Source organism: Ictidomys tridecemlineatus, chromosome 1 (genome assembly GCF_052094955.1).
Source record: "Ictidomys tridecemlineatus isolate mIctTri1 chromosome 1, mIctTri1.hap1, whole genome shotgun sequence".
Classification (NCBI taxonomy): Eukaryota; Metazoa; Chordata; class Mammalia; order Rodentia; family Sciuridae; genus Ictidomys; species Ictidomys tridecemlineatus.
The window spans coordinates 31,847,239-31,868,686 of record NC_135477.1 but is presented as its reverse complement, the minus strand read 5'-3'; the positions used below and the strand labels follow the sequence as shown (position 1 = coordinate 31,868,686).

The window sequence follows — 21,448 nt, the reverse complement described above, 5'->3', positions numbered from 1 at the left end:
GTATACTTTTCCCCACAGCCTTGCCAACATTTATTGTTATTTATATTCTTGATAATTGCCATTCTGGTTGGAGTAAGATGAAATCTCAGTGTAGTTTTGTTTTTTAAAATAATACCTTTATTTTATTTATTTATTTTTATGTGGTGCTGAGGCTCGAATCCAGTGCCTGACAGGTGCTAGGCAAGCACTCTACCATGAGTCACAAACCCAGCCTCTCAGTGTAGTTTTAATTTACATTTCTCTAATTGTTGTGTTGAAGATAGTTAAACAAAATGGAAATAAAATTATAGAAAATAACATCAGTTAAAAAAATGTTTCCAGGTTGCTATTTTCTTCCTTTCTATATAACTGTCTATAAGCTTTCTAGAGAGATGTGATTTATGCTGATAAGTTGAATTATTAGGTCTTTAAAAAAATGATCTATTTGCATTTTCTTTTGCCTTCCAAAGTAATTGTTAGCCACCAGGGGCTATGATGTATGCCTGTAATCCCAGTGACTTGGGATGCTGAGGCAGGAGGATCTCAAGTTTGAGGCCAGCCTCAGCAATTTAGCAAGGCTCCAAGCAACTTAGCAAAACCTGTCTCAAAATAAAAAATAAAAGGGCTAAGGATGTGGCTTAGCACCCCTGGGTTCAATCCCCAGTACCAAAAAGAAAATTGTCACTTTGGGTTAGAAGCATGTAAACAGAGGTGGTGATGCCTACAGAATATTGGGTAAGTATTATGAAATAAGCTAGGACAGAAAGATACATTCAGATATAGAGGAAAGAGATGTGTTAATTTTAAGTATGCTAAAGTTTTTGCTGATAGGGAATTTCTAGGCAGATACTTAGATTTTCTAAACTTATCTTTACCTGTTATGAAAGATGAAGTGTCGAATGTATATACATGTATATTGATGATTTTTTGTGTTTCCAATTCTTTAGGCTCACCCTGTGATCCCACTTTTATACTGGGCTGTGCTCCCTGCAATGTGATCTGCTCCATTATTTTCCAGAATCGTTTTGAGTATAAAGATCAGAATTTTCTTAACTTGATGGAAAAATTCAGTGAAAACCTCAGAATTATGAGCTCCCCATGGATCCAGGTGAGATCTTTTTGAGAAACCATGTATGCTCTTTTCTCTGACTAGTCCACAATTCCAGAACTGAGCTATGAAGTGAATGTTTGAGAACTGGATATTTTGTATACTCTGATTTGGCAATCCTGGAAATCACACTTCCCTTTCTCTTTAGGGTTAAAAAAATTTTTTTTTGCCACTGTTGTTTTTTTTTCTTTTTCACTGTTGTTATTTACTTACTTTTTGTGTTCTATAGACTATTGTATTTAGTGACTTTCTAAATATTAAAAAAAATCTGTTCTTTGTCATGTGCTAACTCTGAAGTTTCTAATTCTTGAGTTCAGCTAGTTTTTGATCCTGGAAATTGAATCCAGAGCTTTATGCCAAGTGGTCTACCACTGAGCTACTTCCTTGGATCTTGACAAATTTTTTGTTTTGTGATGGGGTCTTACTAAATTAGAATTCTCTGCCTTAGTCCCCTGATGAGCTGACGTTATAGGCTTGCACCATTATGGTAGGCTAGTTTTGATCATGGTAGGGTTAGGGTTAGGATTATAGGCTTGCACCATCATGGTAGGCTAGTTTTGAGATTCCTTGGCTGTGAGGAGGAGAAGGAGAAGAAGAGAGAGAAAGGAGGAGAAGGAGGAAGATGAGAGTTAGAGATAGATAAGGGGACTAAGGGGAAAAATAGAAAGAGGAGGAGAGAGAGAGAGAGAGAGGGGGGGGAGAGGGAGAGGGGGGGATAGGATGAAAAGAAGTGAAGAAAGAAAAAGGAAAGAAATAAAGGGAGAGAGGGAGGAACTCACTCCAGATTGGCTCTATGCTGGGCATTCCTTGTAATAGCCTGCACTTGCTCTTAAGCAGGCTAGAGGTCAGCAGAGGTTAAAAACTTAAAGTCTTAGCCTGTGTCTTGCCCTGGGCCTGTTTGTAATTTGTTTGAATTTACCAGAACGTGTGGGAGCTCTCAAATGTCCTAATTTTTCAAAGAACCCTCTCCCTAACTTTCCATCCTAGGCTGTTGTGCCTTCACTGTACTCTTTTGCCCTGGCTGGCTCAGGGTTGCTTAGTGACATTATAAAATAAATTTTTTTCCAGGCGGGGCATTATGAGGTTTTTGATATTGCCATTGCTTTTCTGTCCCAGTGAGTTCTGACTCAGATGAAGCAGATACAAAGGCTTTACTTCTGACTTTCAGGTAGTCCTCGATAGGTTACAGCAGAGAAACACAATCTCTGTTCCTCTGGAACCAAGAACCAGGGTCCCTCACTGGGAACAGGAGTGCCCACTTTAAGGCCACTGCCAAGCCAGGGAGGGAGGTGGGAAGAGCAGAAGCAATGCCACAAAGCTCTCTGAGATTTTAGGTCTTTTTTTCCCCTTTTTTTCCCATTTGCTTTACCCTTTGTAAACATCTGACTGTCTTCCATAGTTCTGATAAAGTTGATTCTGCAGCTTGTCCAAGATATAGAAATTTTTTTTTGGTGATGCCTACTGTGAAGTAAATGTTTAGACACCACAGTCCTATCCAGATCTTAGTATCATGGTATGAAACTCTCAAAAAGGTAGACAGCCCTTCATTTTTACAAAGACGACAAATGCCTGAATCTTGGGGTAGAATTCAAGTCCAGTGGCTAGTGGTTTTCCCACCAAATCTCTGTTTGTAGGCAACACTTTGGTGACTGCCCCAAAGCATGCCCAGGCACACAGTGAACATCCAGGGCTCTTGTTGAAAAGTTTCCATGACCCACAGGCTGGTCTGCCAGTCAACACTAAGGAGCTCTTCATATACATTACTTGGCAGCAATATTGTAATTTAGAATATCAAGGATGGAAAATGTTAGGGATACAGCTGCTGCCAGGATCCTCTGAGTAGTGTGTGTCTTTGAGGCTTCAGCTGGAATCCTAGTTGAGAAAGTGACCAGGGTTAAGATCCCAGAATGATTGGTTTTTGATGTGAATGAACCATAAGCAAACATCACACTATTACCCTGTGTTGAGCTGCTGTGCCCTAAACTCTGCCTAAAAGATAATAGCATGATTTTATAGGAGTCATTTAACCATTCTTGTGTACAAGTGCTTGTCTATAAAATGCAGTGCTGGACTTCATGGTATCTTTGCACCCCTCCCAGTTACAAAATCGTAATTCTGTTCCTGAGGCTTATTGCTGGTGGAAGAAATAGCAGGGAGTGGCTGTGTGCTCTGTATCAGGTTGTCCAAATGCCCTTAACCTCTGTGCTCATGTGTTATATGTGAATCAGAGCAATTCATGGCATTCTATATTTCAAGGTTGCAAGTGAGAGAAGTGACATAAAGATGCCCTAATGCTGTAAAAATGTATCAGGATGGGACATTCTTCTCATGTTTGATGATGTGGTCAGTTTATTCCCATCTTCCTGTCAGCGTGAAGGACTCCTTCATACATGAAATCATATGGTGCTCAAGTTGGAGACCATTTTTTGTTCATTCCAGTTTTTAACCAGGGCTTAATTTGGATTATTATATTTGCCTATGTCTTCATTCCATGGTTTTAACTTAATAAATGTCATTTAATTTTTAAGGTCTGCAATATTTTCCCTTCTCTCATGGATTATCTCCCAGGAAGTCATAACACAATTATAAAAAATTTTGATTATGTAAAAAGTTATGTTTTGGAGAAAATAAAAGAGCACCAAGAATCTTTGGATGTCAACAATCCTCGGGACTTCATTGATTGCTTCCTGATCAAAATGAAAGAGGTAAAATGTTATTTGCTTGCATTTTGTGGTTCATTGATAATATCTTTTACTTATTGGGGATGTAACTGGTCAGGCAAGTAATACTTGATAAGCACTTAAGTGCCTATTGTATACATACATGGATCTGAACTAAGCATCGTGGAAGATTTAAAATGGAATTGTTTAACATTTATAGTACATAGGCACTGTTTTTAAGTTCTAATAATTTCTTTGAGTAAAGAGAGACTGTTCACCTCAGGTAAGATGCAAATTCAAACCTATAGAAAATACAAAATATCAAGCCATAAAATAAAAGTTGACACAGATACATCACACATCATACGGGAGAATAGAAAGGAAGGGTTTAACCTAGGTGGGATTTTTTAGCCAACTTTTTCATCACTGTGACCAAAAGACCCGACAAGAACAATTTCAAAGGAGAAAAAGTTTATTTGGGACTCATGGTTTTAGAGGTCTCAGTTCATAGACAGTCGACTCCATTTTTCTGGGTCTAGGGTGAGGCAGAACATCATGGGAAGAATGTGGAGGGAAAAGCAGCTCAGGATAGAGCCACCAGAAAGCAGAGAGAGAATTCCATTCACTAGGGACAAAATATAAACCCCAAAGACACACCCCCAGTGACCTTCTCTAGCCACATCCTACCTGCCTACAGTTACCACTTAGTGGATTAAGTCTTTGATTAGGTTACACTTCTCATCACCTAATCATTTCACTTCTGAATGTCCTTGCATTTTCTCCCATATGATCTTTTTGGGGATACCACATATCCAAACCATAATGTTGGACTTCCTGCATTTCCAGAGGTTTAATATAGATCTTTAAGTATTTGCAGTGAGAAACATGGGATGGCATTTTAGATGGATAGTGATGTAGTGAGAAATTCAGATGTGTGTGGTGGCAGAGATGGAGGAGAGAAGCCTTAATTGAATGCTACTGGAAATGAATCTGAACAGAAAATGAGGGGAAGATATTTGTTAAATACTCTGCAAACCTGATTGTTGGCATGAAGAGTTTTTATTTGGTCAGGTATGTATGGGCCAGAATAACAATGTTATGCAAGGAAAATTATCCCGGAGTTCTGTAGAATGGTCTATATGGTGACAGTTGAGCTTATAGATTAGCTATGAGATTTTTTCATCTCTTTACACTTTGGATTAATAAATGTCTGAATTATAGAAATGCAGATTCTAAAATTCAAGTTATCCACCTTGTAATAGTCTCAGAGATTTATAGATTTTTATTTTAGTGGAGTAGATGGGCACCAAATAATAGGAACTGTGTGGGAAATTTCAGTATCAAGACAGTTTTGTCATTTGATAAGTTTAACCAAGTAGGAAAAGAACTTGAATGGTGGTAGGGTCAGTTTGGAAACTGAGAAGTACATAAGCACACTTGTATAGGTACAAAGTTCTATTTACTGGAAGAGGACAAATGTAGAAGAATCTGGAAAGAACCAACTTTAGAGAATAAATCTATCCTTTGTGTCCACTATTATTTGACTCCACCACTTTGTAACACTTTGAAAAAAGTAAGTCAGTGGGCTGTGGGCTAAGGTAGCAAGGAATCAAAGGGTGACTTTTCTAAAATTGTCTAGGGAATTGTGTTTGAATTTGAGTTTGGCCTGTTGTAGATGAAGTGAAGAAGAGGGAATAGTTCCAAGAAAATGGTGAAGAGAAGCAGCAAATCACTTTGACTCTTTGTCTTGTCTGTTTCTAGGGCATGATCATCATGCAGGGTCTAATGAATTTGAAAATCTCATTGAAAGTATGGAGATTTTACCAAAAACATGGGCCTATATGAGTTCTTTATATTTGATACACATTGAGAGGGATTTTCTTAATGCTATTAAGCCTCACCATTTAAGCCCAGATTACAGTGAACTCCAAGGTCTCTTGTACTTCAGTCACCAAAGGCTGTTGCCTCAATACTGTATTTAAAACTGTGTTGTTCCTTGGAGCTCAGTATAGTATTAAAAATATAGGTTATTTTATTTTTTGTTGATACTTTTATTAGCTATCATTTACATACTATCTCTGTATAGATTTTAAGTATAGATTAATACTCTTACTATTTTCAGAGAGTTATGGAACCTCAACTAGAATCAGTTTCAGAACATGTTCATCACCTAGAAGACAAAACCTAGTCTCCTTCATTGCACCCAAGCCTTCAGCTTTAGGCAATAGTGGTCTACTTTCTGTCTTTATAGATTTGTTCTTCTGTACATTTCATATGAATGGAACTACATGGTGTATGGTCTTTTGTGACTGGCTTTGTTCACTTTTGTCATAAACCTTTCAAGTTTCATTGATGTAGCATGTATCAGTACCTCATCCCTTTATATGGTAGAAAAATATTTCAGTGTCTTGATATATTACATTTAATGTTTTCATTCATCGGTTGATGGACATTTGAATTGTTTCCATTCTTTGTTTATTATGAATAATACTAGGAATCTTTGTGTATAAGGTATTGGTTATACATGTTTTCATTTTTCTAGGGATTCCACATCACAGTGGAATTGCTCGCTGATATTGCATCTCTATGTTTAGCATTTTAATGTAAGAGCTAAAAATATGAAAACCTAGAAAAAGACATAGGCATGAAATTGGCTCCACCATTTAAAAATCTCTCTGCAATGTTTGCTCCAGTTTTACTGCCTTCTCACCAAAGTGTCTATCTTTTTTATTCCAGCCATCTTAGAGGGTGTGAAGTGTTCTTTCACTGTGTGTGTTGTGTGTGTGTGATTGTATGTGTGTGTTGGTGTTTGGTACCAGGAATTGAGCCCAGAGGTGCTTTACCACTGAGCCATATCCCTATCTCTTTTATTTTTATTATTTTGAGACAGGGTCCTGTTAAGTTGCCTTGGGCCTATGTATACTAGATACAAGTTCCTTATACTGATATGAGGATTGAAGATATTTTCTCCCATTTTGTGTGTCACATTTTCAATTTCTTTAAAATGTCTTTTGAAATAGAAAAGTTTTCTTTTTGTGTGCAATTCCATTTTGATTGCTTGTAACTTTTGGGTCATAACTAAGAAACAATTACCTAAACCAAAGTCATGAAGGTTTACTCTAAGGTTTCTTTTAAGGGTTTTATGATTTTAACTATTACCTTCATGTATATGATTCACTTTTAGTTAAATTTTCATTGTGTGAGGTATGGTTCCAGCTTCATTCATTTGCATGTGGATATCCAGTCATCCCAAAATCTCTTGTTGAAGGTATTATTTCCACATTGAATGATCTTATAACATTTGTTGAAAATCAATTGACTATATATGAGGGTTTATTTTTGTGCTTTTAATTCTATTCCATTGATCTATGTATCTTTCTTTCTGCTAATATCACATAACTTTAATTAATGAAGTTTTTAATTTTGAAATCAGGAACTGTTATGACTCCAGTTCTGTTCTTTTCTAATTTTGTTTTGGCTCTTAAGCATTTAGGTCATGTGAAGTTCCATAAAAAATTTAGGATAACCTTATCAACTCTGCAAAGAAGCTTGCAGGGATTTTGATATGGATCCCTTTAAATATTTAGACCAATTTGAGGAGTAATGTCATCTTAACAATACTAAGGATTTTAGTAGATGTACATGAGATATCTTTCTATTTAACTGGGTTTTATTTAATTTTTCCACAATGTTTTATGTAAGCTAGCTGATTTCAATTACTACTCTAGTAGTGTAATTTGTACATAATCACAGATTCTTGAATTTCATTTGAACTGATGCAAATATTAGTATTGGTTTATAAGTGTTGCACTCTTTCCTACCCTTACTGTAATTTTGAGTTGACAATCTTAGAAACTGTGTGAAGTTGATGTTACCAATAGGGATGATTGATTACGTTTGCTTACCAAGTATTTCTGTTGAGGAGTATCTATTTTAGTTGGGTTGATTACATAATATTAAGCATGCCACAGGTCACTTCAGAATTATAGGAACCTTATTAAATTAATGCTGATCTGGAGCACTGGGTAGGAATGTTAAATTGGGTGGTGTTTGTTAAAGACACACTCTGAGGTCAGTATTCAGATTGCTTCATGTTATTATCAACTTTCTCCTCCTCCTCCAACTTCCCCTTAGAACTGCTTTTGGTGTGTCCCATGAGTCATGATATATTGTTTCCATTATCAGTTATTGCAGGATATATTTTAGTTTTCCTAATAATTTTTCTTTAACTCAATAATTGTTCTGGTATATCTTGTCTAATTTCCATGCATTTGTGATTTCCAGCCTTGATTCCCCTCATTATTGATATTTAGATTCATACCTTTGTGGTCTGAAGAGATAATTTGATAAAGTTTCAGTCTTTTTAATTTTGTTAAGACTAGTTTTGTGGCCTAATCCATGATTTACCTGGGAGAATGTTCCATGTGCACTTGAGAAGGATGAGCATACCACTGTTGGATAGAATGCTTTTTATGTCCATTAAGTGCATCTGGTCTAAAGTGTAGTCCAATATATTTATACTGAATTTTTGTCTGTATTATCTATCTGTTGTTAAAAGTGGGATACTCCTATTTTGGTTTAGTAATCTATGCATTCCTTCAGATCTCTTAATGTTTAGTTTAAATGTTTACATGCTCCAATGTTGGGTGTATATATATTTATAATTGTCACATCTTCTTGATGAATTAGTCACTTTATCATTTCATAATGACCTTCTTTGTCTCTTTTTAGTGTTTGACCCAGTGTTTTGTCTGATGTAGATGTAGCTATCCCTGCTGTCTTTTGGTTTTCATTTTCATGGAATGTTTTTTTTCTATCCCTTCACTTTCAGTTGGAGTGTTCTTGAAGGTGAAGTGAGTCTTATATATGTATCATGTAGTTAGGTCTTTTTTTTGTTTTTTCAGAAATGTTGTTAGTTTTTTTTTAATATCTTTGTTTTATTTACTTATTTATTCATTTATTTAAAAAAAATGTGGTGCTGAGAATTGAAGCTAGTGCTCAACCACTGAGCTACAATCCCAGCCCCTTCGGTCTTATTTATTAATGCACTATCCTCACCGTGAAATTGGGATCAGGTGTTTGTCTTTAACTCTCTCTCTACTAATCTAGGGGGAGGATCCACAAATGCCTGCACTCAAATTCCAATCATTCTCTCTGATCCTGGGCAGAGAGCTGCTGGAAGTGGGCTTACTGTTTATTCTTCTCTTTGTTTTCTGTGATTTAAGGACACAACCAGAGTTGTTTGTGTTGATTAAGAAAGTGGTCCCTTAGGTGAAAGCTATAGAAATTGTGGTGCTCAGTGCATAGACAAGCCCCTTCCAGTGCAAATGGGTCGACTTGTTTTTTATCATGGGGAGAGGGGGCATCATGAGGGAAGACTAAGGAAGTACCAAGCTCTTCTCAGGCTGTCAGAAATATACTCCTTGTTGGGTTGGTTAGCTCTCTGATGCAGGTTAATTAGAAACTCATTTGTGAGTGGCAGCAGTTGGCAGGGTATGCTAACACATCCCTTCCAGATAGGAACTTTGACTTTTATGCCCTTATCTGCCTCAATTATTGGGTATAAATCCCCTGGAAGTGCTTGTGCTCCTATATGAAACCACTTCCCCACCCCCCTGTGGTCTAGAGAGACTCCTATATGCCTAATTCCTCCACTCTGAGAGTAAATTTCGAGAAAACTGGGAGGAACCTTTGAGTTAGGGTGTTATGATGGTGGTCCAAACCTGCCTCTCCTCTAGGTGTTGGGGATTTCATCCCAGAATCTATGGTACAGTGTTTGGAGTGGGATCCGACATAAGTATACAAGAGTTTTTCCTACTTGTTAGATGTAGACGTTTTCACTTCACTTGATTCTAAATTTATCTCACAGGTACTTGATATAGAAATAGATATTTACTTAGTGCATGCATGTGTAAAGGGAGAGTCAGGAGCCTTTTATTTTGCCACATTGCAGAATTGCAAACTCTTTTTTTTTCCTGGTTTATAACATTTTTTTTTTTAAGATTTGGCTCTAACATAAACATTTCTATGAAATAAAATTGTGTGTGTATACCAACAGGAGAAAACCCAGTTTAACAAGGGCTTCACAAAATAGTGTATTTATTTCACATATAAGGAGTCTCATGTTGATTACTTTAGAACTAGTGCACTAGCCCTAAAGCATTATGGACACAGGTGCTTGTCATTTTTCATTACTACATTTTGTATATGAGCTACCTTCTCCTCCTCCTTTGTGGTGCTACATTCACTGCTAAACTATGTGATTATTACAATTTTAATACTAAATTCTCTATTGTTGAAGTTTTCTCTTCTTTAGAAAAATCTGAGTTATTTGGTTTTACTATAATAAATATGCTGGAAAGTCGTCAAATAATGAAATAATCATGTAATTCCCAGGGAAAGGACAATCAACAGACTGAATTTACCATTGAAAACTTGTTAACCACTGTAACTGATTTGTTTGGAGCGGGAACGGAGTCAACAAGCACCACTATGAGATATGGACTTTTGCTCCTGCTAAAGCATACAGATATCACAGGTATGACCACATACAGTGAGCAGGGTGAATTTCAGAAACATGTGAAGACACTGATAGTGTCCTCCATCTTGGGTCTCTGAGAAGCTCCAGTATTAAAATTTCTATGCCACTAGCTATAATTTGTGCAAATATAATGAAGGTATAAAAATAAGATAATTGGGGCTGGAGTTGTGGCTCAGTGGTAAAGTGCTCGTCTAGCATGTATGAGGCCCTGGGTTCAATCCTCAGCACCATAAAAATAAACAAATAAAATGAGGGTATTGTGTTCAATTACAATTAAAAAATAAATATTAAAAAAAGATAATTTTTCAAAATAGGTGAGCAGAAGCAAAAGAATAGAGCTTGAGGTGTTAGTGAGAAAGTAATCTGTGGAAAGAAAGTACTCTGGGTAAAGCATCTAGTACAAGCATAATGGACTGGACTAAGCTTATATATTGTTTTTCTGAGTAACAGACCACTTTTTTTTTTTTTTAAATTTTTGGTACCAGGAACTGAACACAGGGGCATTTTGAGACAGGGTCTCACTAGGTTGATCGTAGCCTTGCTTAGTTGCTGAGGCTGGCTTCAAAGCTGTCATATTCCTCCCTTAGACTCCCAAGCTGCTGGAATCATGGACATGCACCACCATGCCTGGCAACAGACCGCTTTCAATGGTGTCTTAGCCCATATTTTTTTTGTGTATAACAAAATACCTGAAGCTGACTACTTTATAGAGAAAAGAGGTTTATTAGTTGCCATTCTGGAGGTTTGAGACCATGACATTGACATCTGATCAGCTCTAGTGAGGGTCTCATGGTGGATGGCATTAGAGTTGTGTGAACAAATATGAGGGTGATAAGTGGCCCATGCGGAAGGGAGATTCAGGGTAAGAAGTAGACTTTCTTCTAACAACCCATTCTCTTGGAAGGTAATTTACTCTGTGAGGCCACTTAACACCTTCTTAGGGTAGAGCTCCTATGTCCTAATTACCTCCCTTTAGGCCCCAGCTCTTAAAGGTTTCACTTTGTCTCATTGCTACATTGGGGACCAAGTTTCTAGCACATGACACTTCAGGAGAAACACTGAAACCCTATCAAAACCATAGTAGTATATTCTTAAAGAGCTTTCCTTATTCTGAAAACAAAGTATTCTAATGCTGGTGCAGCGAAGACAGAAATTTATTTAAGCACAGTAGATATTCTAGAAATGTGATGAGACAGCCTGAGAATATTTATAGTCTTGGAATTATTTTAAAAGATTAGATTTATAAGAAAGTTATTTCCTATTGAGGGAGAAGATGTGCCCAAGGAATTTTATTTTTCTAGGATTCTGAGTGCAGAAAAAATATATCTGTCAAGGTAAGACTTTTTCTTGGGTCAATACTTTTTTTCTTTAAAAAATACTTACCATTTTAAAAAAATGATTTGCCTTTAAAAGACTCTGGTTCTGCATAGTAGATTAGCCACACCCTTTACATTTTTCTGAGATAGATGATGACAAATTAATTACAAATGAGAATTACTCCTATTGAAATTAGAGAAGTACAGGAAACAGCTAACAAGTCTTTAGCAAACTTTAGAGACACAAAGAGCAGATGGCAAGTGACAATGTTTTGGTAGGACACTGCAGTTATAACCTTAATTCACAAGAAGATTTATCGTGTATGCAGGCTAATTTTGTCCCTGCAATTCCCCATACAGCTCAGTATTTGGAAGAGCCAAGTGGCAAAGAAAGTAGAGGGAGAATGAAGCAGGAAACAGGAGGCTCTTCCCCTGGCTCCTACCTCATCTTTCTTTATCAGTGATTTTATCTCCCCCCGCCCCCCCTCCGGAGCTAAGGGAGGCTAACTCTCTAAAGGAAATGGAATCCTAAGAGGTTCAACTCGCAGGGACACAGAAAAAGGCAGAGAAAGAGTGAGGTGCAGGCTGAAAAGAAGGGTTAAGGAAGAATTCACTCAAATTCCAAGGTCCTTAGCTCTGTCTCCATTATGCTTCTGAAATTCAGCAGCCAGATATAAACTCCAGAGAATGAGAAGTGCCAGTGGAAAGACCTCTATTTTTTTTTTTTTTGCCAACTATAAAGAAAATGTTCACTGAATGTCCAGAAAAAGGAATGTAATGAAAATATTCACCCATGGAATTTCAGAACACTACACTTAAGGGAGAAATTACCAATACTTTCAGAGATAAATCAAGTAATTATACAAAGATTAAGAATCAGAATGGCATTAAAATTCTTACAAACAGCTGTCAGCTTGTGTGCTCATAGACAAAGGATAGTTTCAGATTTACAAATTGATGAAAAAATTTACTCTCCAGTCTTCTTTTAGTCTGATGATTATTTTCTTTGCTGTGCAGAAGTTTTTATTTTGATATCATCTCATTTGTTTATTTTTGCTTTTGTTTTCTGTTCTTTTGTGGTCTTGTCCAAAAAATCCTTGCCAATTCTGATGTTCTAAAACATTCTCCTTATATTTTCTTCTACTCATTTCATAGTTTCAGGTCTTATATTTAAGTCTTTAATCCATTTTGAGTTGAATTTTGTAAACATTGAGAGACACAGGTCTAGTTTCAGTCTGTGGCATGTGGATACCCAATTTTTATTTATTGAGAAGACTGCCTTTTTTCCAATGATTGTTTTTATTACTTTTGTGAAAAATTAGTTGACTGCAGAGGAATGAGTTTACTTCTAAGATGTTTATTCCATTCTATTGGTCTCTGTGTCTGTTTTTATGCCAATACCACACTGTTTGGTTCCTTCAGTCATGTAGCATATTTTGAATTCGGGCAGTGTAATGCTTCCTGTTTTTGCTTAAGATGACTTTGGCACAAGGTGCTGGGTGTGGTGGTGCATGCCTGTAATCCCAGAAGTTTGGGAGGCTGATAAGAAGGATTGTGAGTTCAAAGCCAGCTTCAGCAACAAGGAGGAGGCTGAGGCAGGGATTGTGAGTTCAACACCAGCTTCTGCAAAAGTGAGGCTTGAAGCAACTCAGTGAAACCCTGTCTCTAAATAAAACACAAAATGGGGCTGAGGATGTGGCTTTGTGGTTGAGTGCCCCTGAGTTTAATCTCCAGTACCCTCTCCCTCCCACAAAAGATGACTTTGGTTATTTAGGGTGTTTATGTATATATGCGTGTTTTCATTCAAATTTTAGGCTTTTTTTTTTTCCTAGTTTCTATGAAGAACACCACTGGGTGTTTTCATAGAGACTGCACTAAACCTGTAGATTGCTTTAGGTACTATGACATTTAAAAAATATTGATTCTTCTAATCCATGAACACAGAATGTCTTTCTAATTTTTTAAATTAGTTGTTCAAAACATTACAAAGCTCTTGACATATCATATTTCATACATTTGATTCAAGTTGGTTATGAACTCCCATTTTTACCCCATATACAGATTGCAGAATCACATTGGTTACACATCCACGTTTTTACATACTGCCATACTAGTGTCTGTTGTATTCTGCTGCCTTTCCTATCCTCTACTATTCTCCCTCTTTCCAATTTTTTGTGTGTCCTTTTCAATTATTTTCATCAATGTCTTATAGTTTTCATTGTATAGATCTTTTACCTTTTCGGTTAAATTTATTCCTAGATATTTTGTTTAATTTTTTGAAGCTATTGTAAGTGGGATTTCTGTCTTTCTTTTTATTTTGGATAATTTACTATTGGCATATAGCAGCACTACTGATTTTTGTGTTTTGTATTCTACAACCTTGTTTAATTCATTTTTTTTTCTAACTTTTGTTTTTGTGTGTAGAATCTTTGAATTTTCTATGTGTGAGATCATGTTATCTGCAAACAGTGATAATTAGAAAATTAGAATTCCATTTTCCAACTTGGAGGACATTTTTTTCTTTCTCTTGCTTGAATAATCTGGCTAGGACTTTTAGTACTATTTTGAAAAGTGATAAGTAGGTATTCTTGTCTTGTTCCAGATCTTAGAAACATTTAGCTTTTTCCTCATTCAGTGTCATGCAGTATAATTGAGATGATCAAATGGTTTTAGTTCTTTGTTGTGCTGAGATTTTGTTTCATATTATTGATTTGCAAATACTGAATCATATTTGCTTCTCTGAATCCCACTTGATCAATGTGAGTAATCTTTTAAACATGCCTTTGGATTCTGTTTGCTAGTATGTTGTTGAGGATTTTTATATTTTTGTTCATCAAGAATATTAACGTGTATTTTTTTAATGTACCCTTATCTGATTTTGGTATTAGGGTAATGCTATCCTTGTAAAAGATGCTTGGAGAAATTCTCTCCTCTTCAATGTTTGGGAACAAATTAAGAATTATTGAACATCTTTAAGTATTTGGTAGAATTAGCAGTGAAATCATCTGATCCTGGGTTTCTCTTTGATGGGGGACTTTTTAATTGTGGATTCAATCTGGATACTTTTTATTGGTCTGCTTAGGTTTTCTATTTCTTCAAGATTCAATGTTGGTAAGAGGTATATGTCCAGTAATTTGTCCAATTGTTTTTTTTAAGTTTGCCAAATTTGTTGTGGATAGTTATTAATAATAGTCTCTAATGATTTTTTTATATATCTGTCGTGTCTGTTGTAATGTCTCCCTTTTCATCTTTGTTTTTATTTATTCATGTCTTTGTTCTCTTTTTGTTAGACTATCTCAGAGTTTTTCAACTTTTTCTTTTTGAAGAATTAGCTTTTTGTTTCATTTATCCTTGTCATTTTTTAGTCTCTATTTATTTCTGCTGTGATCTTTATTCTTTCTTTCCTTTTCCTAATTTTGTTTGTTCTTGTTTTTCTAGTTCCTTGAGATGCAATAGTAGGCTGTTTATTTGAGATTTTTCTGATTTTAAAAAAATTTATTGGTTAATAATAATTATACATAATAGTGAGTTTCATCATGCCATATGTGTGTGTGCACACAATGTAATTTGATCAATATTATCCCCCAGTGTCTTTCCTTTCCTTTTCTCCCTTTTTCCTGACTTGCATGCTCTACTCTATTGATATCCCATTATTATTATCATTATTATTATTATTATTATTATTATTATTATTATTGGATTTGAATCCAGAGGCACTTTACCACTGAGCTATATCCCCACTCCATTTTATTTTTTATTTTTGAGACAGGGTCTTGTTAAGTTACTGAAGCTGGCTTTGAACTTATGATCCTCCTGCCTCATTCTCTAGAGTTGCTGGGATTACAGGTGTGCATCTTGTGTCCAGCATCCCTTCTATTTCTTTCTGCTTGATTAATGTAGGTATTGGTTGCTAAAAATATTTCATTTGTTTAAAGAAAATTTATTTCTCTTTGATTTCACCCTTGACCCATTGGTTGTTTATAGTAAAATTATTTAATTTCCATTTCTTTATATAATTTTGAAAGTTTTGAGTACTATGAACTGAAATGCATTCTGCTGTCATGTAGAACAAATTAGAACAAATTAATAAATTAATAAAAAATCAGAAAAATATGCTAGTAAAAAAACTCTATATGTGCTCTCCATTTCTCCTCACATTTAACATTCTTAAAGTCCCTTTTTATGTCTTTCTATGTTTTTATTTTCTCACAAAGATACTAGAGGTTATACTTTATCCAAATATCTGAAATCAAGTGAACTAAAGTAATAGGCTCCAAAATCAGGATAACTCATATACAAAGATGAGAGTGTGCTGGGCCCCAGATCGAGGGAGTAGCCACTTCAGGATGGACAAGGTGATACTATAGGTGGGAAGGGAATCAGTTTAATTTGATGCATTTTGCTCAGAATGTTTGTATTTATTGTATTAATTTGATATGAAGTTAATTCTTTTTCATTATTTTATTTTTTATTTATTCATTCATTTAAAAAAATTTTTATATGGTGCTAAGATTTGAACCCAGTACCTCACTCATGCTAGGCAAGCAATCTGCCACTGAGCTACAGCCCTAGCCCATGAAATTAATTCTTATTTTGTGTTTTTTTTTCCTACAAGGACAGTAATTTCTTCAGTTCATAATGTGCTAAATATTTATATAATTCAAGTTTTTTTAATCATTTCTATTTTTATTGCTATCTTATATGCTATTGTGAATGTGTTTACAGATTTGTCTTAATGCCTACTTTGGAAGAGAGTTGTGTGTACCTGTAAAAGCAAATCTAGATATAATTATGGCTTTATAATACTGTTGGTACACCATTATGTTTCCTGTAGTCCTGAAATGTTATGACAAATATGCCATTTTCTCCTTTTCCCTCAGTTCTTAATTTTGTCTTATCAGCTAAAGTCCAAGAAGAGATTGACCAAGTGATTGGCAGACACCGTAGCCCTTGCATGCAGGACAGGAAGTGCATGCCTTACACAGAGGCTGTGTTACATGAGATCCAGAGATACATTGATTTCATCCCCACCAGTCTGCCCCATGCAGTGACTTGTGATGTTAAATTTAGAAACTACTTCATCCCCAAGGTGAGCTTGTCTCTTAAACTGTGCTTCAATGCTCTTAAAGTTCCCAATTTTAGTGTATGTTTCTGATTCTTTATCAACAATAGATGAGGCAAGTGCAAAACTCATATGTGTGGCAGCTAATTAATCTGCTGTTTTCAGTTTGGGTTTATAAAGTTATATAACAAGTCTTGATTTGTGTCTTACAAACTTTTTCTGTTAATTTTTTGGCTGCACTTAGGTGTTCACATTTTAAAATATGTATCAAAAGTATGAGTTTGTTGGGCTGAGATTGTGGCTTATCGGTAGAACGCTCGCCCAGCACGGGTGGGACCCAGGTTTGATTCTCAGCACCACATAAAAATAAAGGCATTGTGTTGTGTCCATCTACCAAAAAAAAAAAAAAGAAGAAAGAAAAGAAAAAAAAGATTCTCTCTCTCTCTCTCTCTCTCTCTCTCTCTCTAAGAAAAAAAAAAGTATGAGTTTGTCGATTTCCCAAAACGTGTTTGCTTATTTATCAGTGACATTAAATCTATAAATATGTTTGGAAAGCATGTTTTGATGTGTTGAATCTTTCAGTTCATGCATATAATTATACTCCCAATTCATTTAGGCTTTCTTTAATTTTCTCAATATTGTTTTGTTTTCAATGCAATGGCTTTCCTATCTTCCTTTGTCCCAAAATAAATGATATTTTTGATGTTAATGTGACTTGTATATTTTTAAAAATACCTTCTTTATTTCTTTGTTTCTGGTATATGGAGATAAAATTTACATGTGAGGACTTTACATCTAGAAACCTTGCTAAATTCACTTATCATTGCTAACAATTTGTAGATTGATTTATAATTTTTGTGTATAGGATTCTGTGATCTGGCTTAATATTTGTTTTATTTGCCCTATTCTTTTACTTTTATGCCTTCTTTTTAATCAAAATGCATGTACAATTTGATCAATTATATTCTCTATATCTGTCAATATTGACATATATTTGGTCTGCCTCTAAATAGAATAACTATGTAGGTGTTTGTGTTTGAATGTATTTAAAAAATTCATACACCCACCCACAGTTCAGTTTGAATTGCTACATTTTGCTCAGAGTGTTTGTATTTATATTTATCATTAGTCTCCAATATTTTTTTTCTCAAATTTTCTTTTTCAAATTTTTGGCATCAGGATAGTGATGGCTTTGCAAAATAAGGTAGGTAATATTCCCTGCTGTGGTATATTCAATTGCCTTTACTCCATTATCTGTACTTTTTTGTGTTCATTGCTTTACAGTGACAAATAAGTTTTGTTTTGGTGTCAATTATTACATTTGAACAAATGCAGAATCTTAGATGAGGTTTATTTGTTCATAAAGTACTTGTCTCTCCTCCACTCGGCAGATGAATTCTTCCCTTCTTGTAGAATATAATATGAAAAATTGACTTTAGCCATTAGCTAACCTTTCTGATCATGTAGGGTGTATTCCAGGAATGTAAGGATGGTTCAATATATAATCAATAAATGTAATACATCGTATCAACAAAATGAAGGACAAAAAACTCATATGATTTTCTCAATAGGTACAGAAAAGCCTTTGATAAAATTCAACATCCCCTTATGATCAAAAGCCCTCAACAAATTAGATAAAGAATGAATGTACATCAGCATAATAGAGGCTAAATATGATAGAACCACAACAACATCACATTGAATGGGGAAGAGCTGAAATCATGTCCCATAAGATCAGGATGCCTGCTTTTGCTATTCTTAGTCAACATAGCTGAGAGTAAGTCAGCAAGAGAAAGGCATCCAAATAAAAAGAAAATAAGAGGTCAAATTATCCTCTCTTTGCAGATATGATTTTATACAGAGAAAAATCTGAAACTCTCCAGTTAGATCTGACAAATTCAGAAAAGTTGCAGGATAAAATCAACATACAAAAATTGTATACATATATGATATATTATATAGCATACATGTGCATTTATATATATACACCTATTTTTAGGTGAATTATGTGTATAAAAAAACTGGACTGATTTCTAAACTATATGAACCTTTCACAAAAGAAGTTTTGATAGTGGAATTATGTCAAACTAAAAAGCTTCTCTTTAGCCAAGGAAATGATTAACAGAGTGAGGAAACAAACAGTTGAGAAAGTATTTTAAAATTATTTGTTCAATAAGGGATTAATATTCAGAATATGAACTTGTGATCCTCCTGCCTCAATCTCCTAAACTGCTGGGATTACAGTCTGGCTCTTATTGCTGTATCTTAAGTTTACTCCTTTTTATTATGAATGGGATTCCATAAGGAGTATCAAACATTGGTTATTGGTTTGAAGTTCACTAATTGATGGACATTTGGTGTATTTCCAGTTTTTAACTACTTGACTACAGATGCTATGCACATTTGCATGCAGGTTCTTATGTGGACATGTTTTCCTTTCTACTGGAGAATACCTAGGAATGGGATTTTTTTTGCTTACGTGGTTACTTTAGGCCAAACCACCAAATGGTCTTGTGATGTGACTGTGCTGTTTTAAATCTCCCTTCCAGGTATCCCACACCCCTTGTTGTTGTTAGTCTTTTTGTATTTTGGCCACTGCAGTGGCACCACATTTTTGTTTTCCCTTCTATTTTCTTCATATATAATGTTGGCTTCTTCTCATATGTTGATTGGCCATTCATATATCTTCTTTGTTAATGTGTCTGTTTAAATTATATGCCTATTTTTTATTGGGTTCTTTATATTCCTATTTTTAAGTTTTTTTAAAAATTAAAACTCATTATGGTAGATAAGTTTTGCAAATATTTATTCTCAGTCTGTGTGACTTTTTTTTTAAAAAAATTCTTTTCTTTCTTAAGAATGTCTTCAGGGGCTGGGGTTGTGGCTCAGCAGTAGAGCACTCATCTAGCATGTGTGATGCCCTGGGTTCGATCCTCAGCACCACATAAAAATAATAAAATAAAAGCATTGTGTCCAACTACAACTAAAAAATAATTTCTTTTTTAAAAAAGAATGTCTTCAAAGAGTAGAAGTTATATAATTTTTTGGAATACAATTCATCAATAACTTCTTTTATGATTTATGCTTTTGTATCCCATCTAAAATATTATTTGCCAGCAGAGAGTCCTACATAATTTTCATAGTTGTACATAATGGTGGGACTCATTGCTATGTCTTCCTACATGCCTACAATAGAACAATAAATTTTGGCCAATATCATTCCCTAGCATTATCATTCCCTAGCATATCATTATCATTCCTAGCAATATCATTTCCCACACTTCCTTCCTTTTACATACTTACTCTTTGCCATTTTCTTTAAGTTTTATAGTTTTAACTATTACATTTAGGTCTATGTATCTTTAAAATTTATTTTTATTTATGCTGTGAAGTAATTATGTTCTTCATTTCTTTTTATAAATATCCACTTGTCTCAGCATCATTTGCTGAAAATATACCTCATTTGTATTTTTTTAGAAAGAAAAAGGAGAGAGAAGAGAGAGAGAGAGAGAGAGAGAGAGAGAGAGAGAGAGAGAGAGAGAGAGAATTTTTAAATATTTATTTTTCAGTTTTCAGTGGACACAACATCTTTATTTTATTTTATGTGGTGCTGAGGATCGAACCCAGTACCCCTGCTTGAGCCACATCCCCAGCCCATCTCATTTTGTATTTTTAAGTAACATTTATCACAAATTATTTTTTGAAAATGTATAAGAGTAAATTTAGACAGGTATGTGAAAGTAGTTTTCTATTTTCAAGTTTAATTTTTAAAAAATTTTCAAATTTTATTTTAATTTTTAAATAATAAACCAACTGTGCTAAAAGTCTGTACTCATTTATTAAATCCTCTTCCTTTTTTTGATCCCAGCTGTTTTGCATTGTTTTTATAGATGTGGGAGTCTTTTTTTTTTGATCTTCATTTTGATTCAAAATGTATCTCAGTAGCAATATCTTAATCACAGTTGCTTCATAGTAAGTCTTTATAACTGGAAAAGCAAGTCTCACATTATTCAAAATATTCTTGATTGTCCTTGGCTTTTTGTTCTTCCATATATTTAGAATCAGTTTATAAGCTCTTCAAAAAGCTCAGTGGAGCTGGGTACAGTGGTGTACACCTGTAATCACAGTGGCTCAGAAGGCTGAGGCCGGAGGATTTTAAGTTCAAAGCCAGCCTCAGGAACTTAGCAAGCTCTTAAGTAACTTAGTGAGACTCTGTCTCTAAATAAGATATTAAAAAAGGGCTGGGAGATGTGGCTCAGTGGTTAAGTGCCCCTGGGTTCAATCCCCAATACAAAAAAAAGAGAGGGTGCAGGAGGAGAGAGAGAGGAGAGAGGAGAGAGAGAGAGAGAGAGAGAGAGAGAGAGAGAGAGAGAGAGAGAGAAGAACGAAAAAGAAAAAAGCTTGGTGGAGATTTTATTTAATATTTTGGGGAAGAAATCCCATTTTTCTTTTTTTTTCAATTTTTTATTCTAATTTGTTATATATGACAGCAGAATGCATTACAATTCATATTACACATATAGAAAAAACTTTTTCATATCTCTGGTTGTATATAAAGTATATTCACACCATTTGTATCTTCACACATGTATTTAGGGTAATGATGTCCATCTCATTCCATTGTCTTCTACCTCCGTGCTCCCTCCCTTCCCCTCCCACTTCTTTGCTCTATCTAGAGTTTGTCTAATCCTCTCATGCTCTCTCTTCCAACCCCACTATGAATCAGCCTCCTTATATCAGAGAAAACATTTGGCATTTTTTTGGGGGGGGATTGGCTAACTT

The 21,448-nt window shown here is 35.0% G+C and overlaps 1 protein-coding gene across 1 annotated transcript in view; it reads left to right on the top strand.

The window, feature by feature from the left end:
• Window positions 1-21,448, top strand: part of LOC101973745 (cytochrome P450 2C18) — a 41,465-nt gene that overhangs the window by 7,809 nt on the left and 12,208 nt on the right. The window contains exons 4-7 of the mRNA XM_005333712.4: window positions 927-1,087; window positions 3,616-3,792; window positions 10,144-10,285; window positions 16,506-16,693. Coding sequence (XP_005333769.2) covers window positions 927-1,087; window positions 3,616-3,792; window positions 10,144-10,285; window positions 16,506-16,693 — 668 coding nt within the window. The remainder of the gene's footprint in view (window positions 1-926; window positions 1,088-3,615; window positions 3,793-10,143; window positions 10,286-16,505; window positions 16,694-21,448) is intronic.